Raw genomic sequence first — 18,685 nt, forward strand, 5'->3', positions numbered from 1 at the left:
ATTTGGTGCCTGGCTGCCCCTTGCTTAACCAAAATACCTGCCATCTCATTTGTCGATCTTCTCACCCAATTAAAAACCACATTTAATTCCCTTCTCAAGCTTTCTGCAACCCCAATTTGTTGAGGTGTATAACTACAAGAATTTTGATGAATCAGTCCTCTTTCTATCAAGAATGCATTCAAATGTTTTTCAAAGTATTCTTTTCCATTATCTTATCTAAATATTTTGATTTTTCTTGTCAAATTGTATTAGAATCATTTCATAAAAATTCTTGGCAATCCCCAGCACCTCATCTCTTAGTTTGAATACATAAAACTACATACATCCGGAATGGTCATCAACGAATGTAATAAAATACCCTAGACCAGCAATAACAAGAATCAGGAATGATCAACAATTCCACACACATCAAAAGACATCAAATTTCTTTTGTTACTAGGATAGAAAGAGGTTCTACATTGTTTTGAATACTAACTTCATAGTGAAGATCTAACATACACACAGACTTAAACAAAACAGGATACAAGACTCTTAAGGACTGCAAACTAAGATGACGCAATCCAGAATGCCACCAAAAAATGCTAAAGACTACAAGGCTGGCAGTTGAAATGAAGAATCTAGAAAGTTGAGACCACAACTTCAAGTCTACATCCAATCATCCTCCCTATTTGCAGATCCTGAAAATACAAGAATCAAGGGGGTTTGGGTTACAAGGTCAAAGCTTCATTGCATGAGAGATGGCAAGTGGGTTTCTAGTGTTGTAAGTTATCAATACACCAGATTCAATGGACGGCTAAGTTTGCTGAAAAGGAGTTTAGTGGTTTCTTCCTGTTCATTTTCAATAATGAGGAGGCATAGAAACCATGATTTGTGAACAATCTCAGGTCCGTTCTCCTGAATTGAGGATTGGAAGATGGAATCCATTAGTTGGAGCTCTCAGAGATTTGGGACTGACAAGTCTAGTGTGGATAAACATCTACAGCATTCCTCTACATGCATGGGGTTTCCAGACGTTTGAAGCAGTGGGAGAAGCTTGTGGGAGACTCAGGTTTGTCGATTCTGGAATGTTCATGGAAGAATCTGGTTAGCACGCGTATTTTGGTCGAAGTGGAACAAGTTCATCATGTTCCCTAATCTTTGTCGTTGTAGTTCGTGGGAGAGATTTCCGATCTGAGACTTGCTGTTGAGGGATCATATCCGTTAAGGTGGGTGGAGAATATGGGAGTTTGGGGAAAATAAGGGATAAAGCTTCTCGGGTTCTTGCTAAAAAGAAGAGGGAGTCGAACGATCAATTTATTCAGTTCAGTCCAGAGGTTGAAGACGAGGGTACGTTGGGAATTTCAGAAAAGGTCCTCACTAATGGGGATGGTAAGTTGGGCCTCGAGCTTTGTGGAGGTAGTTGGAAGTCAAAGAATCAAGAAGGGATTGTTAAGAGGGTCGACCCCAAGATACGCCCACAGCCCTTAGATCTTAGTTTTGATCCGGTAGGGGGTCCAACTCGTTGTAAGCCGAGGATTGGAAAAGAGGGGGGGCCCAATTATTTCGACCCCAGTGGATGCTAAGTCAATGCAAGATGTGGGCCCAAGTAGGAAGGATGGTGGCTCTAAGAATTTAGGTTCTCCCAATTCGGCATTTAGGCATGGGGATACTTTTATGGATTCTAACCCTTGTCTATCATCGTTGTCCTACCTCATCCAGCCAGTTCGTCCGAAGACGTCAAGCCCAGAGTGAAAGTAAGGTTTTGAATATTGGCTGCATTCATTGCAAGAAGGTTAGTCAATTTAGGAAACGTGAAGAGGACAAGAAGAGGTCAATCTTAGGCCCTGGCAGATCAATATTTAAAAGGTGTAGGACATTTTGAAGGCTTCTCATGTCGGAGGTTGGAAAGAGAAGGGAGGAGAGATGGGTTTGGGTGATCGCCAAGTATGATAAATGTGGCATGATTAAGAAGAGTTTGGTCGGAGGATCAAGGGTTTTTTTTATCAGTGAAAAGTACTAAGAATTTTACTAAAATGTACTAAATTTTAAAATTACAATAAGTCCGACCAATCCCCACAAGGTACAAATGTTACAATTGCCCAAAACAATTGTTGCCTATTTACCCCTTGTTTTGCAAGAGTATCAACCATCCCATTTGCATTCCTTCTTACCCAATTAAAAATAATGTTCAGCTCCTGTTTTATGCTTTCAATTTCCTTAAGCTCATGCCTATAGATCCATGGCGTGAGCTGAATATTCTTTGCCCAAGAAATAATAAGCTTTGAATCCCCCTCTACTTCCAAGTTCCAACAACTTCTTTGGCAAGTCTTAAGCCTTGAAGTAGTGCTATCAATTCTGCCTTTAATGAGTCTCCCAACCCCAAGGGACCTGAAAACATAGCCAAAACTTTCCCTGTGCAGTCTCCAAAAACTCCTCCAATACCTGTCATTCCAGAGTTTCCCATGGAAATCCCATCAAAATTCAATTTTATTTTATTTGCTTCTGAGAGTGAGCATGCCATAACCCTCTTTTCCTTTTTCTCTTGAGGAGGCTGCCTCTTCAGACCATGTCCTTGTGATGTCATTCACTGAAAAATCTTTGAATGCACCAATTGTCTTTATCCAATAAGCTGCTCTAATTAGAATAACTTCACACAATTCCTCCTTTGATCTGCTTTTCTCATTAAAAATTCTTCCATTGCTTTCCTCCCAAACAGTCCATACTACTGCTGTGAACCGAATTGAGTGCAAGAAGAAAACAGAATTAGGGGTGTCTAGAATTGACCCCCACCCCAAAGAGCCTCTTTTATATTAAAGAGATAAAAGATATATACAGTTACAAGAATGCCCTTACAGGGCTGAAAAATAAAAAGAAAATATAAAATGATAAGAATACGATACTGTACAACAAGGACTACTCTAATAGTGTACATCAAGGTATATCTTCACAACTGCAACCCGAATTGCTTTCCACATAATTCTTCCCCTCTTTCTTGGTTGTCTTAAGAAACTTGGGCTGAATAGGCACACTATATCCCGTGGAGATATCCACCTGCAGCCAAAAAGAGAGAAGTAGAATTCCCAAATACCAAGAACACAAGAGAAAGGCAGCAATAAATGAGATAGGGTTTCACCATTTGCACGGCAAAGGAAGCATATGTGGAGTGAGAGGCTAACATTTGGCCTTTTTTTCCAAAGCAAATCACAGGTATTTATCTTCCAAGACAAACTTTCCAACACAAAGCCTAGATTTTGGGTGGGATAGGCTTGCCCAAACTTCTTTCACAGGAAAGCTCTCCCCCAAGTTATTGGACTGCGAGAGAGAATTAAGGAAGCACAAGTGAAAATACCATTAGGGGTACAAGACCAAATTCTAGTGTCCTCCCTTGAATGAAAGTTTGGTGGAGTTTACCCAATAATTGGATGAGTGCCTCACATTCATTGTCCCTCAAACCCCTTCTAAACCCGAAATCCCAGTTAATCACTGAAGGAGTCAAGGAAGCAAATCTCAAGACAGGATGTTGTTTATAGTTCAACAAGGAATAGAGGCTGTAGAGAACACTGATGTTATGGGCCCGGGCGTAGGATCTCGTCACGGGGCGGTCCACGGGGAAAACTCCTATCCTTCCCTTGCCCTTCCCTTTGCGTGCTGACCCTATTGTGGAGAACTAGGGGGTGATTTGTTCAAGAGATCACCCTAACACTCCTAAGTTCTTTCCTTGATCGAAATTTCAATGCCTTTATTCCAATTCCAAGCTCCTTTAAATAGGAGATTACAAGAGGGTTTCCTTGTTGTATTCGGCTACGATAATCCATCTCTTATCGAAACTCAAACTCCTACTTCTAATGGTAATTAACTTCCTATTTCTACCGGTAACACAACTCCTACTAAGAACAGGGGATAAGTAGATGGGATAAGGGATAAGGTACGCTGGCAATGAGTTGGCTAGAGTGGCGAGGTAAGTGGGCCCCAGATGAGTTGTTGTGTGGGCCCCCCTTCAGTGCTGCTGCTTAGTGCTGCTGCCTTTCGCTGCTGCTGCCGGCCGCGGTGGTTAGGCTCGCCTACGAGTGTGTCTACTGCTTCTGTGTCTGCAACATTACACCCCTCTTGGACTACGAGCTTGTCCTCAAGCTCGAATTTAGGATGGGTGTCGGGAAACACCATCAAAGGAATACTGGATGGGTGGAATGGCTTTTCCCTCCTGGATCGGGTTCCCATGAAGGGAGTTCCTCTTCATCTTCCTCTTGTTTCACCAGGTGGCAGAAAAGTCTCTTGCACTTGTGCCCTACTGAGTAGAGTTCCTCGCAATTAAAACATTGCCCCCTCGCCCTGCGTTCTGCCATCTCAGCCCTAGACAAGTGCTTAATAGGGGGTGTAACAACGCTGCTCCCTACACTGGATGCTGATCTGGGATTGGTGCTTGTTTGTGGCTTCCGTTCTTGGCTGGCTGCTGAGTATGAAGCCACTCCGAGTGGTTCCGAGGATGCCCATGCTGATGGAGGCCGCCCCATACTAACGATTCCGTGGCTGAGCTGTAGTTTGAGTTCGAAGGCGCGTGCTTGGTTCATGACTGTGACCAGGTTGGAAGGGTGTTGCATCTCCACGTCCACCCTTAGGGGTTCTGCTAGCCCCGCGGTGAACATATCCACCTGCTGGTCTGAGCGTACTGAAGAGGCTCTGGCGAGAAGGGTTTGAAATTGCCGCTGGTACTCGGTTAAGGTCCCAGTCTGCTTGAGGTTAATTAATTCTCCCAAGGGGTTGCTCGTTAATGGGGGCCCGAAACGAAGGAGGCAGTATGACTTGAACTGATCCCAACTAAGTCCTGGCTCTTCCTGTTCCACTCAGTAGAACCAGAGTTGTGCTTCGTCTATCAGATGGAACACGGCCAGGCTGACTTTATCCTTCTCCCCCGTGCACTGATTACGAAAGAATTGCTCGCAGCGGTATAGCCATCCCAGTGGGTCGCCGCTGCCGCTGTATGAGGGAAACTCCAAACGGCTATACTTGGGAATAACTGCGGCTGTTGAGGCAACGATTTGTTGTTCGCTAGATGCCTCTGCCTAGTCCGAACGGCGATTGTTTGTGTTGGCGATTCCCTCAAAACTCCTTTCTTTGTTGGAGAGGAATGCTTCCAGCAGGCGCCGAAGCTCCCTGACATCCTCTTTGACTTCTCTTACTTCCGTGTGATTTTCCACGAGTCGGTGTTCCAGTTCGTGAACCTTGGATGATAGCTGCTCCATGTCGCCCATGACGCTAGGCTCTGATACCAAAATGTTATGGGCCCAGGCATAGGATCTCGTCACGGGGCGGTCCACGAGGAAAACTCCTAGCCTTCCCTTGCCCTTCCCTTTGCGTGTTGACCCTATTGTGGCAAACTAGAGGGTGATTTGTTCAAGAGATCACCCTAACTCTCCTAAGCTCTTTCCTTGATCGAAAATTCAATGCCTTTATACCAATTCCAAGATCCTTTAAATAAGAGATTACAAGAGGGTTTCCTTGTTGTATTCGGCTACGATAATCCATCTCTTATCGAAACTCAAACTCCTACTTCTAATGGTAATTAACTTCCTAATTCTACTGGTAACACAACTCCTACTAAGAACTAGGGATAAGTAGATGGGATAAGGGATACGGTAAGGGATAAGGGATAAGGTACGCTGGCAATGAGTTGGCTAGAGTGGCAAGGTAAGTGGGCCCCTGATGAGCTGTCGTGTGGGCCCCCCTTCAGAACTGCTGCATTTCGCTGCTGCCGGCCACAGTGGTTAGACTCGCCTACAAGTGTGTCTACTGCTTCTATGTCTACAACAACTGATGTGGGCCCACGGCTGTGGTCTCCACTGTGTTCGTATGACAGCACATGTAACCTCTGTTAATCATGTCAGTGTTAGTTGATAGTTATCTTACACAGCTTGTTATTTCAATTTATTATTTGTTTTATTTGCTTCTTCTCCTTTCTTCTCCCTCTTTCTTCTACTTTTCTCAATCCGAAATCTTTTGGAATTCAAGACTGACTATAGTCTTGATCGACTACTTGGTATCAGAGCCGATCTAGGGTTTCTCGTGTGGGTCTAGTCCAGTCGACCACATAAGAACTGTCTAGGGCTGGAAGCTTACAAAGGACTGTTCGTTGGCTGATTCTTGGAGGTTACCAGAAAAGTTTAGCAGCTGTCTGAAAACCTGTTGAAGCTTGGAGAGTGTTTTGGTAATCAGGAAGAATCAGAGAAGGTTAGGGTTCAGGCCACGATTGAAGGTAGCAATCAGAGTTTTCTGGGTAAGTTTTATTTTTCCCGTGAGATTGCTGTCAGTCAAGATAGGTTGGACCTATCTAGGAGGAGTGGCCGAACTCTCCTATTTTTCTCAGAGGCGATCAGTTTTTTTTAGGGTTTGTCATTAACCCTACGACTAGACTTGACTGTGAATTCTTTTGGAAGGTGAGGTTGAGCACTGCTTCTGTTCTCACAAAGGTTTTCCTAACCCTACGATTAAAACCCTAATTCTGCTTCAGCATTACAAATTGCTTTCTAAGTGGTTTTCATACCTGTTTTGGCTTTCGAGCCTGTTTTGGGGTGAGAACTGTTATCGGACTGCTTATATTTTGATTGCCGATTGGTTTCAGATCAGATCTGAACTGATTTCATACAGATTTCTGATTTGTATTTTGATTGCAGTAACCCTAATAGTTCTTAGCTACTGATTCGTAACCATGAATGGAGTTCAAAAATCAGGGAGAATGTGTTTTGGAGAACAACAGTTCTAGTAGTATGTCTAAGACTACGTTTCAGATTACAATTGTGAGATTTGATAGATCCGATTACTTGGAATGGGCCCAATCAGCCATGATGGCTATTGGGGGAAGGGGAAAACTTAGCTACCTATTGGGATATGTGAAAGAACCTTCCAAGGAGGACCAATGTATACCGAGTGGGTTCAGGAGAACTACTTGGTTATGACATGGCTGTGCAACTCTATGCAGCCACATATCAGCCGAAATTACTTGTGGGCAAAGACAGCCAAGGACATATGGGATGTCATGAAAGATGAAAGCTAAACTACTATAGCCAAAATAGCAGAAAAGAGGAGAAGAAGAAGAGATGTTGAAATGTCGAACCCTCTTTCCCAGTCGACAGTACTGTTATTTATATTAAAATACAATACAATGTTACATGAAATGACTGGAATGCCCCTGATTAGTGACGGGACACCCGAACAACTTAAAACACTAAACAGACTTAGGCCCATTAACACAGGCCCAATACATAACAGCTTAAACTCAAATACAAGCTAATAAGAACTCTTATCAACCGAACCATCCATACATACAAAACCTTCAACCTAACACTCCCCCTCAAGCTAAGCATGGATGTCAATCATGTTTAGCTTGCCAAGAAGGTCCATGAACTTTGCTACAGCCAACCCTTTAGTCAATACATCTGCAATTTGCATCTCAGATGGAGTATAAGGCACACAGAGTTCACCCGAGACAATTCTTTCTCTAACAAAGTGCCGATCAGTCTCAATATGTTTTGTCCTGTCATGTTGCACAGGATTGTTGGCAATGTTGATGGCAGCTTTATTGTCACAATATAGCCTAAGAGGACCTTCAGCCTTAATGCCAAGTTCATTAAGAAGAGTTTTGAGCCATAAGAGTTCAGCAACCCCGTGGGCCATAGCCCGATATTCTGCTTCTGCACTTGATCTAGCCACTACATTTTGCTTCTTACTGCGCCATGTGAACGGGTTTCCTCCCACAAATGTACAGTAACCCGAGGTTGACTTCTTGTCTCCAACAGACCCAGCCCAATCTGCACCAGTGTAGGCTTCAATTTCAATTCTATTGTTTTTCCTGAAGAGAATTCCCTTCCCTGGGCAAGTCTTCAAGTACCTGAGAATCCTTTCAACTGCTTTCATATGAGGGATCTTTGGAGAGTGCATAAATTGACTGACAACATGCACAACATAAGCAATATCTGGCCGAGTGAGGGATAAGTATATCAGCTTCCCTACCAATTTTTGGTATCTCTCTATCACAGTAGTCCTCCCCTACTGATTCCTGCAGGCCATGATTCTATTCTATTGGAGTATCTGCTGGCCTGCACCCCATCATGCCTGTTTCCTCTAGGAGGTCAAGAACATACTTCCGCTGACATATGTAGATTCCCTCTCTTGACCTGGCAACTTCAATCCCAAGAAAATATCTCAAATGACCCAAGTCTTTGATCTCAAATTCCGAAGCTAGAAACTCCTTCAGTCTTCTTATCTCTTCCAAGTCATTCCCGGTAATTACCATATCATCCACATAAACAATGAGTGCAGTAAGTTTGCTATCCTGTCTCCTTATGAACAAGGTATGGTCTGCACCATTCTGAGTGTACCCCAGTTTCTTCATGGCCCCACAAAGCCTCTCAAACCATGCACAGGGAGATTGCTTCAACCCATATAATGTTTTCCTCACTTTGCACACCTTTCTACCAAACTCATAGCCTGGTGGAGGTTCCATAAATACCTCTTCATGAAGGTCACCATTTAAGAAGGCATTCTTCACATCCAGCTGATGAAGTTCCCATGAAAAATTTGTTGCTACTGGGCAAAGGTTTCTTTGTAGTCAATCCCTTCTTTTTGAGTAAACCCCTTTTCCACAAGTCTGGCCTTGTACCTTTCAATAGACCCGTCCTCCCTGTGCTTTATAGTAAACACCCACTTGTAGCAAGTGAACAGTTCAAGGTTGCAACAATAGCAAGTGAACAGTGGGCACTGTAGAAGAAGCTAAGTCTGTGCAAGTCTTGCTGGAGCACCGAAGCTGCAACTATAGAGGAAGCTCTCCCCCTTTCGGCTAGTGCTAGAACTGCTGAAATCAGTCCTCAACTAGGTCTGTCCTATACAGACCTCTCTTAATAGCCAAATAGCTACTATTTGCTGGAAATAACCTAGTAGGACATCTACTTTTGGGTCTTACTTCCCTTGAGTCCTACAACCAAAAGAAACCCTAGGTTCAAACTTGCTTTACTCTCTTACACTCCTAGGTCTTTACTGCAGCAACCCAGAAAAGGAAGAGAGAAGATGAAAAGACAACAAGAGAAGAGAGTGTGCGCCGGCTGAAACCAAGAAGAAGCTAATGCTCTGATACCATGAAAGCTAAACTACTGTAGCCAAAATAGCAGAAAAGAGGAGAAGAAGAAGAGATGCTGAAATGTCGAACCCTCTTTCCCAATCGATAGTACTGTTATTTATATTAAAGTACAGTACAATGTTACATGAAATGACTGGGATGCCCCTGATTAGTGATGGGACACCTAGACAACTTAAAACACTAAATAGACTTAGGCCCATTAACACAGGCCCAATACATAACAACTTAAACTCAAATATAGGCTAATAAGAACTCTTATCAGCCGAACCATCCATACATACAAAACCTTCAACCTAACAAAAGAGACCTACTTCCAACCCCTTAATGTTGCTAGAGCCTATGAACTGAAGTGTGAGGTGAATAACCTTAAACAATGAGAGAAACCAGTCTCTTTTTATTTCTCTACCTTGAAATCTCTATGGCATGAAATTGACCATCTGGAGACTCTTGAGTGGGAAAGTCCAAAAGATGCACAGACCCATAGAAAGCAAGTCGAGACAAATAGGGTGTTTGAATTTCTGGCTGGCCTGAATTCAAATTATGACATTGTGAGATAGCAGATACTGACAAGAGACAGTGTGACCCGATCTCAAGCCTACTCCCTAATGCATAGTAAAGAGACCAAGAGAAAGGTTATGATGCAACATTAGCCCTTCCCCCCAGCCCTAGCAGTAGTTAAACCTAAGTCTGGGGGTGATACAGAAAGGGACATGAAGAAGGAAGATAAACGGGATCTAGTATGTAAACATTGCAAAAACCCAAGCATATGAAAGATACATGTTGGAAGTTGCACCCTCATTTAGTCCCAGCAAAACTGAGGAATAAAAGGCGAAATGCTCATATGGCTGTGAATACTGATTTTGCATCCTCGTCGGGCACAAAAGGCACGCCCCTAGATAATTTAGCTGTTGTTCGGGCTTCCCTAACACAGTTGGAAAAGGAGGTTGGGAAGTCAGCTCAGTCATCTCAGTCACCATCAGCCCCTGCCACATTAGCATTTGCTCATTCAGGTACTCGGGCCCCAGCTTACCATGCTTCAGCTCCAGGTAACACTGAACATTGTTGGGTAATAGACACAGGTGCATTTGACCATATGACTAGCTTGCCATCACTGTTCACTACTTATCACTTATCTTCTAATAGAGATAAAGTACTCATTGCTGATGGCTCCCTTGTTCCCATTTCTGGCAAAGGTGACATCAAGTTATCTGATACTATCTCCTAATCCTCAGTCTTGCATGTTCCTAAACTTGATACTAATTTGCTTTCAATCAGTAGTATTACAAAACATCAGAACTGTTCAGTAACCATTTTCCCTAACCGATGTGTTTTTTAGGACTTGGAGACGAGGAAGGTGATTGGGACTAGTCGTGAGACAAATGGGATCTATCAGCTTGGAGAGAGTTCTCACTGGAAAGAGCCTGTGGATAAGAGTCTTTTGTTTCTCAGTCTGTGAGTCTGGTTATGCTCTAGCATAATCGGTTAGGTCATTTATCTTTTCAGTCTTTGAAGAATCTGTTTCCTACTTTATTTGAGTCTGTTGAGATGTCAAATTTGAGATGTGAGAGTTGTGATCTTGCCAAACATTGTAAAACATCTTATTCCTTAAGCAATAAAAGAAGTAGTAATTCTTTTGATATTGTGCATACCAATGTTTGGGGGCCGTATCACATTCCTTCTATGGGTGGGTACAAATATTTTCTGTTGTTTGTTGATTATACCCGTTTTTCTTGGGTCTACCTTATGCGTTCTCGAGATGAGGTTCCCGCTCTGACCCAAAACTTTCATCGGATGATTTTAATCCAGTTTGGGGTCAAAATCAAAGTCCTCCGATCTGATAATGCAAAAGAATGCTTTGCTAAGCCACTAGCCTCTTATCTACTCGATCATGGGGTTATTCACCAGAGCACTTGTCCTCGTACACCACAGCAGAATGGAGTTTCCGAGAGGAAGAATAAGCACATTTTGGAGGTGGCTAAAAGCATTATGTTTACCTCCAATGTGCCTATCCGTTTCTAGGGTGATGCTATCCTCAAAGCAATGTATCTCATTAATCGGGTTCCTTCCCGGGTTCTTGATATGAAGCCTCCATTTACCCTTCTATACCCAGACGAGGAGTTGTTTACTGTTCCTCTTAAAACCTTTGGTTGTACCTATTTTGTTCAGCTTCTTGGACCTCATCATTCCAAATTTGACCCTAAGGCCTCCAAATGCATTTTTCTCTATTATGCACAAACTCAAAAGGGTTATTCCTGCTATGATCCTGTTTCACGGAAGAGACTTGTCTCGATAGATGTCACCTTCTTTGAGGAGGCACCCTATTATCCTAGGGTTTCTCCTCAGGGGGAGAGTAGTGAGAATGTGGGTCTTTTTCCTCAGGGGGAGAGCAGCGAGAGTGGGGTTAACTCATTTAAGGTTGTTCCTTTACCCATTCCATTGAGTAATGAAGGTTGTAATGCTGAGGGTTGTCAGAGGGATCAAGAGTTGAAAGTCTATCACAGGCGATGCAGGCAGGTTGGTCTCGGTCATCAACAGTCCAGGCCAACCCCAGTTCCTTCTACGGATCCAGATCTAGGTACTACAATCCCAAAGCCCACTGAGATACCTTCCACTATTGCTACTTCCCCTCCTAATGACCTTAACCTCCCTATTGCGGTCCGTAAAGGGAAACGATATTGCACCACATCCACAACTCACTGCATTTCCCAGTTTTTATCCTATGATCGCATGTCTCCCTCTTACAGGTCCTTTCTCACTTCCATTGCTGATATTCCTATCCCCGGAACAGTGCAAGAAGGCTTATCAGTTCCAGAGTGGAAAGATGCAATGAAAGTTGAAATAGATGCCCTTTAGAAAAAATAATATTTGGGAGCTAGTTGACCTACCCAAAGGAAAGAAACCAGTTGGATGTAGATGGGCATTTACTGTGAAACATAATGTTGATGGCTCCATTGAAAGGTACAAAGCCCGGTTGGTTGCAAAAGGATTTACTCGGACTTATGGTATAGACTACTTGGAGACTTTTGCCCCAGTAACCAAGATGACCACTACTCGAGTTCTATTAGCCCTTGCAGCAAGTTACTCTTGGCCCTTGTTCCAGATGGACGTTAAAAATGCCTTTCTGAATGAAGACTTACAGGAAGAGGTCTACATGCAGTTGCCCCCTGGATTCTATGATACAAAGACAGGTAAGAAGGTTTGCCGACTGAACAAGGCATTCTATGGATTAAAGCAATCCCCTAGAGTTTGGTTTGATAGATTCAGACTAGCCCTTAGAAAATTCAGCTATGTACAAGCCAGTCAAATCATTCACTGTTCATTAAAAGAGTGAACTCTTCTTTGACCTTACTTGTTGTATATGTGGATGATATTGTAGTGATAGAGAATAATAATAGTGAGATTGAGTCCCTCAAACAGCTCCTTCATCAAGAGTTTGAGGTGAAAGATATTGATGCATTGCGATACTTTTTGGGTATTAAGGTTGCTAGATCTAAACAGGGGATCTTTATCTCTCAAAGAAAGTATGTTCTAGATCTGTTGGTGGAAACTGGAAAGTTAGGTGTCAAGCCTGCCGATACACCCATTGAACAGAATCACAAGATCAGTGCAGAGGGTGGAGGGCCTCTTGAAGACAAAGTTATGTTCCAACGGTTGGTTGGAGAGCTCCTATATCTCCGCCTCACATGGCCAGATATCAATTATGCAGTCAATGTTGTCAACCAGTACATGCATTCCCCTAGAACTACTCAGCTTCTTGCAGCTAAGAGAATATTAGCATATTTGAAGCGATGCCCAGGTAGAGGTATACTGTTCAAGAACAATAATCACATGAAGGTGGAGGTCTATACAGATGTTGATTGGGCTGGGAGTGCTGATGACAAGAGGTCTACCTCTGGATATTGTGCCCTTGTTGGAGGTAACCTTGTCGCTTGGAGGAGTAAGAAACAAAGTGTTGTTTCTCACTCTAGTGTCGAAGCTGAATACAGGTCAATGGCTAATGGAGTGGCTGAAATCACTACTTGAAGAGTTGGGTATTGATTATGAGAAGCCCGTGATGTTGTATTGTGATAATCAAGCGGCTATTAATATAGCTCACAATCCGGTGCAGCATGACAGAACTAAACATATCGAAGTTGATCAACTTTTTGTCAGAGAAAGGGTCTCATCACAAGAAGTGTGTCTCCCGTATATCACCTCCAACATGCAACTTGCAGATATTCTCACCAAAGTTGTTCCAAGGAAGAAGTTAAAGGCAGACCTATTCAAGTTAGGAATGACAAATATCTATTCCCAACTTGAGGGGGAGTGTAGAGAACACTGATGTGGGCCCCATGGTTGTGGTCCCCACTGTGTTCATATGACAGCACATGTAACCTCTGTTAGTCATGTCAGTGTTAGTTGGTAGTTATCTTAGACAGCTTGTTATTTCAGTTTATTATTTGTTTTACTTGCCATGTAAGCATTAAGGGTAATTATGCCCTTTCCTACATCTAGTAAACGTTATAAATATTGAGAGAGTGGCGGCAGCAGAATTATTCGATCTGTCCATCCTTTCAAAACCCTTGTGTACTTTTGCTTCTTCTCCCTCTTTCTTCTACTTTTCTCAATCCAAAATCTTTTGGAATTCAAGACTGATTGTAGTCTTGATCGACTACTGAGGCTAGGAAAGGAAAACTGAGGAGGGATTTCAACTAGCCAAAGGTCTTCCCATAACAATACTTAGGTCCCGTTTCCCACATCATATCTGATATAATTGATAAAATTTGGGTATACCACCTGTATTGATTTCCAAGGAAACAAAGAGGTTGCTGAAGAGGCTACTTTTGCATCTCATCCATTATTTGTTGTCCCATGAATGCTTGCAATTACCTTATGCCAAAGTCTACCATTTTCCATCAGAAATCTCCATAACCATTTCCCTAACATTGTTGTATTTCTGGGGATTAGGCTCCCTATTCCAAGCCCACCTTGCTCCTTTGGTTTGCCAACTTGCTCCCACTTCACAAGATGATCCCTCTTCTCGTCCCCTAGTTCCCAAAGGAAGTCTCTCATGATTTTCTCTTATTGCTTTGCAACTCTAGCTAGAGTTCTAAAGGTGGAAAGATAGTAAATTGGTAAATTGGCTAATGTTGTCCTGATCAATGTTATTCTTCCACTCAAAGAAATGTAATTTCTTTTCTAGACAACAAATTTTTTAGTGAACCTTTCTAAAACCGGCTTCCAAAGGACTTCTAACCTCGGATTTCCACCTAACGGGAAACCGAGATATTCCGAAGGCAAACTCCTTACCTCACACCCTAGAGTCTCTCCCAATGATCTTAATTCTTCCTCCTCCATATTAATCCCTGCTACACAACTCTTCCCCAAGTTTACTCTCAAATTAGAAACCGATTCAAAGGAAGAAATTATGTCCTTTATACTCCTCAAGGCCTCAAGATTGCCTTCTTGCCTTCTTCACAGAACATGATTATGTCATCAGCAAGATAATCATCCTACTTAAAACATTTGCTACTAGAGTAAAGAAGAAAGAGCATTTATCAAAAAGAAAAGAGAGAGAGAGGGAGGAAAGGGGATAAGGGTTCTCCTTATCTCAAACCTCGTTTGGCAAGAAACAAATCTCTAGCTACTCCATTTATTAAGATTGAATAATGCACTAAACTTTAGCAACCACCAATCCATTTCCTCCACCTCTCTCTAACCCCAATCCTCACTAAAACTTCAAGGATGAAAAACCAATCCACAAGATCATAAGCCTTCTCTAAATCTAGCTTGCAAATTAGGCTTTTTTCTTTCTTCCTCCTTTTCTCTGCTCTACACTCATTTCACCAGGATTTGGCCAATGATCTGTCTCCCTTCCACAAAAGCTCCTTGGAATTGAGAGATTACCGAAGGCAAAACTTTTTTAAATCTTTCAGCCAAGACCTTTGCTAAAATCATATAGAGACTACCCACAAAGGCTTATGGATCTAAAATCCTTTGGTGTCTTGGGTACCCTCTTTTGGGGGATCAAAGCAATGAAGGTTGATTTTGCTCCTCGAGAGATTTCCCCTTCATGATAGAACTCAATAAACACTTCCACTAGGTCATATTTTGTAACTTCCCAATGGTTTTGATAAAATGCCATCAAGAAACCATCCGGTCCTGGGGCTTTAGACCTTTCCATCGAGGAAGAGGTTGATGTCCCACCCACTCCTATTCTTCCCATATTTGCTTATTATAACTGTAGCCTGAGACTTTCTTGTTCCAAGGAGAAGTGCCAAAGCCATCTGCCCAATGAAAAGCTACTCCTTTCAGCCAAAACCCCAGTCTCAAGCCCCCCCCCCTTCCTTCTTCAGCCTGCAAGCCTTCTTCCATTTTATCAAGTAATCCCTTCTATCACTGCCACCTCCCACAGAAAATCCCTCTGCAGTTTTTCAATACGACTCTTTACCCTTGCAGGGGCCCGAATAGGGAAAATGTGAAAGGGAGTTTGAGGAGTTGCTTTAGTCTGCCCCCTTGGGAGAGGTAATTTCTTTTCCAATAGTCTAGTCTCTTCTCACAATTTTCCACCACAGTGATCGATTACTATGAATCAACCCCTCCTTTCAAACAAAGGGCATTCCCATAAAAGACCTTTGCTGATCATAACTCTTCTGACAATTCAAAGACAACCGTACCATCTTAGAAGGTTATTTAAGAACCATTAAGGAACAAGTACTAATGCAATGGCATTGGTGAATACGCAATATAGAGAGACAACAAAAACATGTCACAACCAAAAGTAATTACAAAGAACGTATTGCCATTCTCTGCTGAATTATGAAACATCCAACTTCTTTTGTATCTTGAATAGATGTTGCTGCAGTTGGTAACGATTGGCAGACTGGGGATATCACAGAAGATTCACATAATGAGAAATGATTCAAGGTCCCCCTCTCTCGAACTAGAAGATCTGATATAACACAGTAAGCCTCGGATAAGTGGAGAGTTCAATCCCTGTATGTACCATAAAATCACATAATGAGGATAAGCATACACTTCTCGATAATCGGTTCAACCGACTAGGATATCTAATATGCGGATCCAGGGAGAGTTATTCCCTTTTCGAAAGCTTGTACCATAAAATTTATTCCTCCACTTCCAGCAGAGATCAACAAAAGGAGTAGTCAATGTTTTGAGAAAACGTACATTCTGCGAGTGCCCAAACAGCAAATATGTCTATCGGATCGACTACAGCCACTGGACATATGGTCCGTTCGCACAGGTATTATATGAATCTTGAGACTCCCAAAAACTTATCGAAACTTGTGAAGTTTCAAATGAAATTGTAGTTACCTGCATCTGACTCCCTCGCATGGTCGTAGTCTCCTCCCGAAGGTCGCGCAGGATCTGCATTGCAGGTCTCCGATAGTTAACACCGTCAGAAGTTGCGATTGCTCGTCTAAGTCACTTTAGTAAGGCACTTACCTCTGGCTCGCGAACGTTGGCAAGTATGTATTTGTAAAGCTGAGGTGTAACACTAATAACCTGCTTGTTCCCGTACTTGTCGTCATCGGCAACAATTACAGAGTCCCCATAGAAGCTTCGGGGCTTTTCCAACTTCAATGCCCTAACTGCGCCATTTAAGTTGCGAATCGTCGTTGAAGTTATAGAAGAACAACGGAATTCCTGGGGGCCACTTGAAACAGGTGCTTGCAGAGAAAATTTGCGGGAGACTCGAGAGTGCAGTGTTAACATCGGATGTATAGAACGATAAAACAAAGGAAACATCATAATTGAGGATAAAGAGATCGACCGCTGTCTACAGACGTCTACGACCCCTCAACCCTTCACAGTTATTACTAGCGGGGAAGCCAAAATTTAAAAATGTCATTTGGATATACAATTTTGGGTAAATTGGTAAATTACAAAGACCCCTTATATTATCGGATTAGTGACAAAATCTTTCTGTACTTTAGCCTTAGACAAGGACCCCTTGTACTATCGGATTAGTGACAAAGTCCCCTGTAATTTAGCCATCAGACAAAGACTATGATAGAAAGCATTAAATTATTAAAATACCCTATTAAACTTTTTCTTTTTTCTTTTTCTTGCCCTTTTTTCTCTTCAAACCTATTTAACCTACAAATGAATATCTGTCCTGATTTTGTTTGCTTTGATTGTTGGCTTCCCTTCCATGATTAAAACATCGTAGCCATGTACAAGAAGATTTTGGTGTCTTTACTGGTTCACCCCGGAGCTTATTACAAATGAATATCTGTCCTGATTTTGTTTGCTTTGATTGTTGGCTTCCCTTCCATGATTAAAACATCGTAGCCATGTACAAGAAGATTTTGGTGTCTTTACTGGTTCACCCCGGAGCTTATTTAGCTCCTTTATCGTCTTCTGGACACAAACCCTTGACCAAAATAACAATTCCAGAAATCATAAAGAATCAAATGACCAGTTCCACGACGTCGAAGCAGGCTCTACTCAGCCTCTCATTAATTGAAGACAACAAGGTTTCAATCAGTGCTTGCAAAGTGATCCTGCCGTTAGTCTCTTTGCTCTTGTACAGATCAAATCGAGGGAAGAAAGACGCGCTTACGACGCTCTACAAGCTCTGTTCTATGAAACATAACAAAGAGAAGGTTGTTAATGCAAGAGCCATGAAACCGCTGGTGGACTTGATTTCAGAGCAGGGGAGAGGTTTGACGGAGAAGGCGATGGTGGTTTTGAGCAGCTTAGCTACAATTCCAGAGGCCAGAATTGCCATAGTCGAAGAGGGTGGGGTTACAGTTTTGGTTGAAGCGATCGAAGTTGGGTCAGTGAAAGGGAAAGAGTTCGTGGTACTGAAGCTTCTGCAACTATGCGCGGATAGTGTGCGGAACAGAGGATTGTTGGTGAGAGAAGTTGGGATCTCGCCACTTGTTGCACTCTCTCAGACGGGTACAGCTTGAGCGAGCCCATTTAATCTTTAATCTTTATGGTGTTCCCATCACTAGCTCGACATTGTGAGTTCTAACTCGTGTTCCGCTCTTTGAGAGAAAAATGAAGAGCCTCTCCCTCTAATGGCCTGGTGTGCTTTGCCTATCTCTACGACGGAATATTGATGTATGTAGAAAGTGTCTGATTGTGGTTGTGGTAGAGATGAGGCGAAGCATGAAGTATTGTGGATGATGAATCACTCTTTATCATAATTGGATTTTAATATTTAATCTACTGTTTGGACAGGTCGAAATGCTGCTCGGGTACTTGAGAGAGCCCAAGCAAAAGGCATCTTCGTCAAGTCTTTGACTTATTTACAGGGGTAATGCATTACCCAACGAGTTTCTTTTTGTTGATTTTATCCCATTGTTTTTATGCCATTTCACCTAACTTCAATGGAGAAGACAATGAACAGTATAAAAGGGTAGTTTGTACATTTAAAAAAAATAAGCACTCGTATGAAAATTATTTTGAAGTTAATTGACAGGACATTAACGGAAGGGGATCTTTGTCTAACGGATAAACTTTGGGGGTTCTTTATTGCAAAAAAAAAAGTACAGGGGAGACTTTGTCACTGACCCCATAGTACAAGGGGGGTCTTTGTAATTTACCCTTTCTCAAACTACCATTATG

General features: G+C 42.4%; 2 protein-coding genes across 4 annotated transcripts in view; one reads left to right on the top strand and one right to left on the bottom strand.

Annotated features, from left to right (window-relative positions):
* Window positions 1–17,871, bottom strand: part of LOC148881179 (putative caffeoyl-CoA O-methyltransferase At4g26220) — a 96,665-nt gene extending 78,794 nt beyond the window's left edge. For 2 of the 3 annotated variants that reach the window (XR_016104764.1, XM_088963488.1), the window contains exons 1-2: window positions 16,553–16,976; window positions 16,421–16,474 (exon numbers count right to left, since the gene is read on the bottom strand). Coding sequence is in view for 2 of the 3 variants with exons in the window: in XM_088963488.1 (XP_088819614.1) it covers window positions 16,421–16,474; window positions 16,553–16,858 (360 nt within the window). In the remaining variant the exon portion in view is untranslated. Of the gene's footprint in view, window positions 1–16,420; window positions 16,475–16,552 lie in introns of all 3 variants that reach the window. The other variant, XM_088963489.1, reaches the window with a different exon arrangement.
* On the top strand, window positions 17,404–18,024 carry LOC148881180 (U-box domain-containing protein 8-like). The gene has a single exon (XM_088978254.1). The coding sequence runs from the start codon at window positions 17,404–17,406 to the stop codon at window positions 18,022–18,024; it is 621 nt and encodes a 206-aa protein (XP_088834380.1).
* The last annotated feature ends 661 nt before the right edge of the window (window positions 18,025–18,685 follow it).

Source organism: Nelumbo lutea, chromosome 1 (genome assembly GCF_056320005.1).
Source record: "Nelumbo lutea isolate HS-2025 chromosome 1, American lotus-T2T, whole genome shotgun sequence".
NCBI classification, from domain to species: domain Eukaryota; kingdom Viridiplantae; phylum Streptophyta; class Magnoliopsida; order Proteales; family Nelumbonaceae; genus Nelumbo; species Nelumbo lutea.